Below are 10,556 nucleotides of genomic sequence, written 5' to 3' on the forward strand. Positions count from 1 at the left end.
CCCCCCCCCCCCAACAAACCGAAAGAGTAAAAATAAACTGATTTGCTGCTGGGTACATACTGATGATGTAATCATGTGAGTTTTGTGTGAGTGAATACTTTCAAGTGTGTGTCCCAATCCACTATCCCAATAAGTAACTAACCTGTCATGAAAACTGTTGCTCTGGGCAACACACATGCATTTTAGTCATGCACATCAATCTTTCCATTGATTTACTATTGACTTCCCTCCCACCTCTGATAAGATTTGAGTTACAGAGAAGTCCTTTGGACCTGTCAGTCTTATCATTGGCCATTGAAGATGACACACCCTACAAATGGGGAATGGTCTGAGCATACTTCTGTGAGCAGGTCTGATTACGAGATGTGTGAAGTTCAGATTGTGACGCTGTGATGTTACACAATCAACCCTTCCAACTATACACACTGTTCAAATGAAATACACTTTTATAGACCATAATAACTTATTATTATATGGTCATATAATGGCATCAGGATACTTTATTTAGATTCACAAAGCAAGGTTGAAAGGGGTCAGATGAAACGTTCGACATCACAGATTTTTGACTACAGAAAAAAAAAAAAACGGGTTCACTATGAGGTAAAATGCTGTCAAACATATTTGATATTTTATGTCAACTAAATGTTTTGTCAAAGACATAAGCCATTAATTGCCTCAAGAAAAACTTTTGTAATACACACAGTGTCATGTATTTATTACACATTTATGAACTAAATGTCATCATAAAATTGATAAATTACTAAAACTGAAATATAGATAGAAATAGAAATAGAAAAATTACAAAAAACGTGTCATAAAACAAAAGACCTTGACAAAATTACTAAAATTAAGATGAAAACGGAACACTATAAAACTATAGTTTTAATAGACATAATAGTAAATAGTAATAGAAAACTATAACTATTACACAACTATTACATGACAGAAACTGTAATTTGAAATATTATTAAATACTATAATAGTATATAACAATAAAATAACTCCTATAAATAAATGTTAATTTGATAAATGTTCCTGTGGCTCATTGGTCGAGCACTGCGTTAGCAGTGCAAAAGGTTGTGGGTTCAATTCCCAGGGAACACACATACTGGTAAAAAATGTATAGCCTGAATGTGCTGTAAGTCACTTTGGTTAAAAGTGTCTGCTAAATGCATAAATTATTAACTTTATAAATTATATGATATATACAATATAATCCTCATACAAAAACACCATACTGTATTTAGAGTATAATGGCACCATTACACAGTTCATGGTGAAAAAAACAGGTGTTTTTTTTTTTTTAAAGCTTAAACGATTCTTGAAAGATTGTGCTGAGAGGAATGACGAATGAAAGGGGAAACTCCTACAAAAGTAATGCAGATATTCCATGGAGCGACCCTGGGAACTGAGCCAACCATACACTGAATTAACAACCGGAATCGAGGCGAGGATATTCAGGGTGTGGAGGGTCACAGGGGTGAGCTGTTATTCAGCCTCGCCAGTGGATATATTGAAAACATGATCAAGTCCTGTTTTATTTTAGCCAATGTGTGCATTTTGAAGTTTCCTTCATATACTGGCAGAACCCTGTCCACATGATCCAACTTAAAGACTCTTAAAGATGCTATTTCCTTTTAATGAAGGAAGTTGTTTCTGGACATTTTGAAGGGTGGGAGGGACATTTTCATTTTTGAGAGCATTTGATTGGACACACATTTGGATATGCAAATACAAAAACATGACTGAACACTTTAGCCAGTTTGGTTTAACCGTTCTGTTCCACAGAAGGGAGTAAAAGGTTAATTACTTTAAAAAAATGTTCATAGTATGAAAAAAAATGTGTTCTTTAAGAACTATTCACTTGAAAGGTTCTTTGGGCGACCAAAATGGTTCTTCTGTTGAGCAGTTTTTGGAGCCATATTTTTAAGGGTTTTCAATAAATCCTCCCTAAGTAATTGACAAATTGGAAAACTTTAGAAATTCGCCACAAAAAAACACACTTATCAATGATTATTTGAAGTGAAAATCAATCATTATTTCATGTCATGTAGAACATCTCTTTCCCTTCATATTCTTATTGTTATACATCACTGAACAACTTCTTAACTTCTTAACCTTCTTCCCTAGAAGGTCTCAGTACTGTGACCCAGTAGTGCACAACACAATGAACATTAAAAAGCAAATATAAAATAACAACACCGTGGAATCCAGCCACAACAGAAAATGCTCCCATTCCTTTCTCGAACTCCAAAGCTAACGAGGGCGTAATACTAGAGTTTAATGCATCCATCATGTGGCCGTGAAATTACTTTGCTGATTTAACTGTAATTATATAATATGCAAAGTTCAAGGGTCCATACAAACATTGGTGTGGTAAAAACTAAATTTGGATTTTGTTAGTCCATTACCATCAGTATAAGGCCGTCATGTTAGCTTTGACACCGTTAATGGTGTTCTTGGCTCGCAGTCCCGTCGTTGTCCCACTGAAAGAGTGAAAATCTCCTGTATTCTGTCTCTGCTCACAGGACGAGCGCTGCAATGGGCAACAACAATATGGCAGCAAGCTGGACCTATCATTCAATCTCCCTACAGCTTTGTGGCACAATTTCATGAGGTGTTTGGACACAGCTGGTGACTCGCCTGAAAGTGAACAACTTTCCTTGAGCTGCTTCTGGAGGCCGATTGGTCAGATCGTCTGTCAATCAAGCTCGATGCGAAAGGTCAAATGAGAAAGCCTTGCCACTGGAGACTAAAATTTAGTTCAAAACCTGTAAATGTTGGGCTGTAAAGCCCTACAAAATCATCTTTATTGGCCTGTCAAGTCAAAGTAAACATTTGTACAGAAGTTATGCTCTGTGAAGGCTGTATGGGACATCATGTATTTTTTAACTTGGTCTGATGAATACTATATGTGTGCAAGTTTAATAGTAGAAACATAAATATTTATGTCTATTTAGTTTTGGGATGTATTCCAGAAAGCACGGTTAACTTACCGTCAGCTAAACCCTGAACTTTCGGTTGATTAACCCCAAACCTTGCTTACTCGAGGTATGTGGTTCCAAAAACGTGTCCGGGAGTAAGTTCATTCAACTCCGAGTATGTTCCTGGTTAAGACTCAAGACAATCTCAACAGAGCGACGAATCGACGAGTCACTATGGAAATGGACGCTAAGAAAAAGCGTGCCATGCTGTTTCTTTCTTCTTCTTTTGTTCAATGGTCCATTTAATCTTTAATCCTTGAGAATATGAATTATATTGTGAAAGCTGAGGTTATCCGCTCGCTTATCCTCAAACATACCCCGGGTATGCCACATAACCTGCTTTTTGGAATACCCCCTTGGTCTGTTAGTTTTCCTTCTGTGTTTGTGATATGTTCATTTCAGTTCCCTGTGTTCATTTCCTCGTTTGTTGTCACAGTTACTGATTGATTAGTGCACCTGTTTCTTGTTCAGTTTGTTTTTTTCCTGTATATTTAAGCCCTCAGTTTAGTACTCCTTGCTTGATGTGAAGTTGTTATATTGTTTTTCTCCTATGGACTGGTTTCATGTTGGAATACCTTCTTTGTTTTTGTTAATGAAGTTACAGCGGCTGTTATTATATCCACCTCGCCTCTTTCTTGCCGTCTCTTCTCTCTTCTTGAAAAATAAAAGTGCACTACAGCCTACTTTTAAAAACACTTATTACAGAAATAGTATTTACTTTGTAATAGTACTTTAAAAGTACATACTTAAAAAAAATGAATGTAATATTTTCGAACTTTTAAATGCATTTTAAACAAAACAAAAAGTATAATAGTTTAACATATGTTATATTGATTGCATCTGATTTGCATTAAAAGCAATTAGCTGAACTTTAGAGTATTTTGATCCACTTAAGTAGGACTTAAGTACATCTTTAAAAGTAATTTCAGAATTACTTCCATTGTCTTGGGAATATAGTTAAAGTGCACTGCTGAATGTATTGACAAGCATTTATGGTATGTCATTTCTATTAACACATACATTGTATATTTAAATACATTTGTAATGAAGAATATTTGTAGCTAAAAGGTACAATTAGTACAAAGTATTTAACGTGTATGTTAGTCAAAGTGTACTTCTTTGATGCACAACAAAAGATAATTATTAAAAGAGCATCATCCACACCATTTACCATCCAAATTTTTGTGAAATTATCATATGTGTTCATGGTACATTGATGTGTCTAAATGTTTTATTTGCTGTTGGATCATGATCAAGTGTTGCAAGTAAAGGTGAGGCCGCAGTGACTGTTCATCTGATAGATGAACGCACCTCTGTAGGTGCAGGACACACCACAGTTACACATTTACAGAGAGGTGCCCATCACTGACATCACAGCAGCAGGAGAGTATAAATCCACACACCGATACTCACCTGCACAAGCACAGGAACGGACGCCTAACCCGAACAAAGGACTCCGAGACGCCAGACCCATCGCGCTCCCTTTTCAGGACTGTATTTGACTTTAGAAAAGACTGAATTATGTGTTCTGGAAATTTCGCCAAATGCCTGGGGATAACCCTCCTCCCGCTGGCCATCATCTGTGTTATCTGCAACATTATGCTGTTTTTCCCTGGTGGTAAAGTAGCCGATGAGAGCAGCGACATCACAGAAGAAGTCTTTTACTTTGGAGGAATTCTGGGATCTGGTGTGGTGGTGAGTGGATGAGCAAATGCAAGTAACTTCTCGTAAGAGGAACAGAGTAAAACAAAAGACTATCAGTATCAAATAACTCTAATTTGAGCTCAAATTTCTGTAAAAAAAAAAAGTTTCTGTTAACTCATTAAAGAAACAGTTTTCGTAAAATGTTTTACGAACCTTTTTTTTTTTTGCATTGTATCTAGGCTAGTATTTTAAAGTTGTTGTTTTTTATAGCTATTTTTTGTCATTTTTTATTTTGTACTTCACTGTTTTTGTTTTATTTTAAGGCTTTTATTAATTGTAGAAAATACCTTATAGGCAAGCGTTCACCTTTAAGTAACGAGCTGGTCTTTGTTTAGATGATTTTCCCTGCGCTGGTTTTCCTGGGCTTGAAGAACAACGACTGCTGCGGCTGCTGTGGGAATGAGAGCTGCGGAAAACGTTTCGCGGTGAGAAAACTCCCCGAACGCTCTGAGGAGTCCATGTGACAAATGACATTCTCACACCATTCCTCAACACAAGGATCACGTTATTCCCACCATTTGGGATTCAGAATCAGAATCAGAATCAGCTTTATTCGCCAAGTGTGCTCAAACACACGAGGAATTTGTTGTGTTTTTTAAGAAGCTCTTGGTACATACATGCATGCATATCTGACATGAGAACAGAAACATTTTTGAATTCCCACCAAAAAAGGCCTTTCTGAGCAAAATATTAGAAATATGTGTTTTTATATTCTTACTCTTACCCTGCTTGTAAGCGATTTTTGCAACACATGCCATTTCAAAGCACCATTATATTAAAGAAACAGGACGAAACATTCTAATATGCAAGATTAGACAGTAAAGCTATCAAGAAGTCGTATCTGTATGTTTTGTGTTTCACATTTGGTTTGTTTTCATCTAGATGTTCAGCTCTATTCTGTTCGCCGCGGTTGGAGCTGTGGGCGCCAGTTACTCTGTTATTGTGTCTTGTCTGGCCATTAATCACGGGCCCAAGTGCTTCACTACCGTAGAACAAGTTAACGCCTCTTACCCATTTGCCGACGGGTGCGTGTTTATTATCAAATGAATAAAACTCAAGTAATAAACCAGTAGCTGTAAGATTAACACATGTCGCCTGGTTTCTTCCTTTCAGGAACTACCTGTCCAACAGAACGCTGTGGAGTGAATGTACGGGTCCGGGCGATATCATCACGTGGCATCTGACCCTGTTCTGCATCCTGCTGGCCACTGGTCTGGTTCAGATCGGTCTGTGTGCTTTCCAGGTGATCAACGGGCTCATCGGCACCATCTGTGGAGACTGCTGCGGCTGCTGTGGGGTACGCACAAACTCTGATAATAACAATAACAATAAAGCACCCACAGGCCTTATTGATGGAAATTCCCCATTAGTTTGACATGTTGAAATAACTTAGCCATGTGTTTTTTCCCCGCAGAGCTCCTAAACCACTCGGAATGGACTTGGATCAATGACTCTTCAGGACTGATCATACATCCATATCTGTACTTCTCAACAGTTTCTCACCTCATGATTTGTATTTATACTGTTCAGATGGATGTTGTTTTCTTCCGTGTTTGCTGTATCTGCCTGATGGCTGATGGCTTATGAAGGCAGCATACAGCAATATTGTTATATATAGCCTATATATGATGTTTCATACAGATTTATATGATATAGGATATTGATATATAGTGTATTGATACATAGTAAAAAGAATATTGAATATTTATTCAAACTGTAGGAGAATGTTATTTTCATACAAGTATTTAGTCTTTTTTTCATGATGGATGGAGGGAACGTGCAAATATATGGAATATTTGATAAAAGATAACGATTTTTATTATTTTATCTCAGGAAACTGGTTGAAATGTATTGCTATATTAGTAAAAGAATATTTGACACTTAATAAACTCTTGATTTAAAAAGCACCACATGGCTGTCCTTGTTGCTATACTTGCACTTTTCCGTCTCACTCAGCAAGGTTTTGTTTTTCGGCGAAAACAGGAAGCAGCAGGAGGGACAATGAGATGATCTGGGAAGCACCCTGACAGACTCTGGAGAGTTCAGGGTTACTTCATAAACAACAGCTGGCCTGCTGAAGATGATTTGCGCCATTTTTAACTAAATATGCAAAGAGCATGCAATAACATGATGCGCAAGCTGAAACCGCACTAGAGCGTACTTGATAAGAGTTCTTATGCAGTGTTATAACTTCTATTATTGAGAGAAGGCTTTCTGGCTAAAGTAAATGTTTGTTGTTCCCCCAGTGTGATGTTGATGTGTTATCAGGGGTTTTATGAGGGGAATGTTATTTTATGATGGGTTTATAGGTAACAGCTCTCATCTTCACACAGGAATGATTAACTTTATGTTCTGTGATGCATATATGACTGATGCTTTATTACTGATAATCTTCTCCCGATAGCTACTTTATCTGGCTTTTTGTGGCTGCATGATGAATGATTTGTTTCTCAGTGCAACAGAAACGTTTCACAGCAAATAGTGCAGACGTTGCAAATATCACATTTGTAGTAACAACAGCAACATTGTGTAATTACAAGCATTTTCACAAAATATAATTTCCCATTAAGTATGCAATTAAGCAGTAACAAACGCAAACGTAAAATGTGATTAACTTTAATAAGATAACTCACTCAATAAAACATGTTGAGGTGATGCTGAGACCCCTGCTGGACACATGATGAATCTGGACTTGATACATAATTATAAATTAATAATTAATATAGAAAAGAGTTTATTGGATGACGTTTTCTCACTCTCAGAAACATATTAAATAATTGCAATTTTAAATGTTTGTTTTTATCGGAAAATAAGCCAACTTGCATGTGGGTCATTCCATGAAATCGGTGTCGTTTGCATCCCTAAAAATAATCAAACATAGATTTAACAACAAATACATTTGCAATTTAAAAACATAGCAATACTATGTATGCTTACATCAATATTACATTTTAAAAAAGCCAATTAAATATTATTTTAAATAATTTTAATAGAATTTATGATGGTATGGGTAAGGTTTTTGGCCCACTATATGATTTTTCTTTTTCAGCAGGACTTTTAATTTGCAAAATGAAGGCAAAATGATATAAAAATCACATTTGCATATTGTTCTAAATACAGTCTCGTTGTTAAGCAATGTTTCTGGCATAAGTATGCATTTTTTTCTATAAAATTTAAATCTTTTCATTGGTGTCCCCTGATTTCATGTCAGCCCTGTTACCTTCATCAAAAAACCCTTGTAAAATAATGTACATCCAAGTGACATCACTTCTAGGAGGTTACATCATCTCTCAACTTGGACTCTAACACAAGCATGTTTCTCTCTCACTTCTATCATGTTCTATTTTTGATGATTTATGAGGCCTGACTGGAGGGGGGATCATGCATTGTCTCTGTTGCGACACGTCAGCAGAGTTTAGAGTTTTAGATCCATCCGCAGCTTTATTAGGGATAGTCAGACAATACAGGGGTCGAATACCGGCAAGACGATACAGCACAGGCTAGGCAAGGGCGAGAGTCATGACACAGGCGAGAGGTCAGGGCAGGCGGCTAGCAAACACAGTCCAGGAGAACAATCCGAGTAGGGGCAGGCAGAGAACAGTCAGGAGATCAAGAAACAGGTCGAGGTCAAACACAACGAAAACAAACACGGGTAGAACACTCAGTAATGACAGCCAGGGCAAATCAAGACTTCGCAGAGAGTCAGTGTGTGTGAGCGGCTTAAATGTGTGTGTGGGTAATGAGGTGCAGGTGTGTGTGATCAGTCCCAGGTATGAGGGATGATGGGAAATGGAGTCCGAATAAGAGATGGTTAATATTCAGGAGATGGTTCCCTCTGGTGGTGCGGAGGCGGCGGTACGGGAGCCTCCTCTGTAACAGTCAATACTGTTACCATTTCCATTGTAACTGCAACTATATTTTATTCTGGACAAAGTCCTTTTTTAAATGTCTCTCTTGTGTATATATATATATATATATATATATATATATACTTAATTGACATGTGGTTTCTTAATTGACATGTGGTCACCCTCCAAAATTAGGATGTTCTTGGTCATCTTGAAAAAAAAAAATCCAAAATTTGAAACAGTCCCAGTGAAAAGAGTGACTAAAATGCTTCTCATATATGTAAAAACTATCACATAGTTCTAATTAAACTATAGTATCTAGTAACCTTTTTGTGTCGGTAACAGGGTTGATAAAAATACCAAAACATGAGGTAGAAAAATAGTCATAAAATAATAAATTACATAGCCTGAGATGGCACAATACAATTTCTTGTTATTTTAAGGTGTCTTGATTTCATGGATATTTAAAAAATGTGGATTAAACATTTTATTTTTGTAATCTTTTCAAGTGAAAAAGGCACTGATTTCATGGCATGACCCATATACCCATTCATAATCTACCCATTATATTTTGCTTTGTCCATGCACTTTTAATTCAGCATCAGAATTGTTTGGCCTCATGGTTAAAGAAGCAGCCAACTTTTCTCACAGTCTTTATTTACATGCCATTATTGTCACAAAGCAAGGCCAGACACAACAGGTAAGTGAAAATCAGGATGGTTTATTGACTGGGTAAGGGGATGACTGGAATAGGTGAGTTAAAGGCAGGTGAGTGTCAACACAGTGAATGGTTCCAGGGTGCTTATCTGAGTTCTGATGGTGAGGATCGGATGCCAGTTACGTTGGAAATCGTGGAACACTTTCCAAGGAGTCGTTGGAGGATCGCGGGAGGAACAGCAGGTAATTCGTTCTAGGAGAATTTGGCAGAGAGAGTCCAGAGCAGTTCGTAGGAGTGAACGGTAGACCGGACAGTGAGTGACTGTGCTGTGTGTGTATTTGTAGTGTGGCTTGATTGGTGACAGCAGGTGCGGGTGATCAGAACTCAGGTGACTGTGATCGGGTAATTATCCTGGATGGTGACTGAAGTGACTGTGATGAATCCCTGACAATTATAGTATATGATCCTACTTATACTGTTATGTTCATTTATTTTCTGTACCTGGTGATTTTTCATCATTGCAAGAAAGAAATTGTTTTATCTTTTATGAGAATGTTATTCGGTCTCTTCTATGCAATTCCCACTTTTCACAATCCAATAAATTTCAGATTTTTATTGTGTTATTTTTTTTTAATTGAAAACCATGTTAGGAAATAGGTCACATACAAAATGTGATGTATATGGAAATTCACATTAACCAAAGATTTGATTTGATAACCTAAGATCAAATCTGTAAAATTCAACCCCAAAACATTTATAATGTAACCATGTTTGCACAAAACATAAAAATAAAATAAAAATAATAATAATAATGTAAGGAAAGCTCTTCAAAAATCCATGCATCCCTTTTGAAAAAGAAGTCCACTTTAACATACCTTTTAAACTAGTACTTAATAAAGAAATAAACTTTACAAGAACATTTTTTCAGACACTTGCATGTTAATTGAAATTAAATGAAAATTTATTATATTTCAAATTTATATTGAATAAAATAAACTTTAGAGTGCTTTTTGAGCAACTCAAGTAGGATTTGAGTACATTTGTATATGTATTTTCATTATTACTTCTATTATTTTTGAATTATGGTTATAATATGCGTAATGCACTAACAAGTATTTAAGGTAAACGAAAATACCATATTCTTTAATGTAATTTCTGTTGAAATTTGTATATGATATGATGTATATACACTTAAGTGGTGGACATTTATTAATATTATATTATCTGCAAGTACAGTTTTAAAAAAAATCCCTTTATGATATAAAATACACAAGGGCACATTCAGTACATTTCATATCTTTTTACAAGGGACCAATAGCAATGAGAATAAATTGTAATAAATTGTGTTTTTACCACACCAGC

General features: G+C 36.2%; 1 protein-coding gene across 1 annotated transcript; it reads left to right on the forward strand.

Moving 5' to 3' along the window:
- The first annotated feature begins 4,416 nt into the window (after positions 1-4,416).
- Positions 4,417-6,561, forward strand: tm4sf4 (transmembrane 4 L six family member 4). The gene is made up of 5 exons (XM_016453085.1): positions 4,417-4,679; positions 5,024-5,113; positions 5,571-5,713; positions 5,802-5,985; positions 6,103-6,561. The coding sequence occupies exons 1-5, from the start codon at positions 4,506-4,508 to the stop codon at positions 6,109-6,111; spliced, it is 600 nt and encodes a 199-aa protein (XP_016308571.1). The 5' UTR covers positions 4,417-4,505; the 3' UTR covers positions 6,112-6,561.
- The last annotated feature ends 3,995 nt before the right edge of the window (positions 6,562-10,556 follow it).

Source organism: Sinocyclocheilus anshuiensis, unplaced genomic scaffold (assembly GCF_001515605.1).
Source record: "Sinocyclocheilus anshuiensis isolate Anshui unplaced genomic scaffold, SAMN03320099.WGS_v1.1 scaffold2073, whole genome shotgun sequence".
NCBI classification, from domain to species: Eukaryota; Metazoa; Chordata; class Actinopteri; order Cypriniformes; family Cyprinidae; genus Sinocyclocheilus; species Sinocyclocheilus anshuiensis.

Coding starts and splice junctions, on each gene's coding strand:
- tm4sf4 (XM_016453085.1), top strand. CDS start 4,506: ATGTGTTCTGGAAATTTCGCCAAATGCCTGGGGATAACCCTCCTCCCG. Junction 4,680..5,023: donor TTCTGGGATCTGGTGTGGTG/GTGAGTGGATGA, acceptor GTCTTTGTTTAG/ATGATTTTCCCTGCGCTGGT. Junction 5,114..5,570: donor GCTGCGGAAAACGTTTCGCG/GTGAGAAAACTC, acceptor GTTTTCATCTAG/ATGTTCAGCTCTATTCTGTT.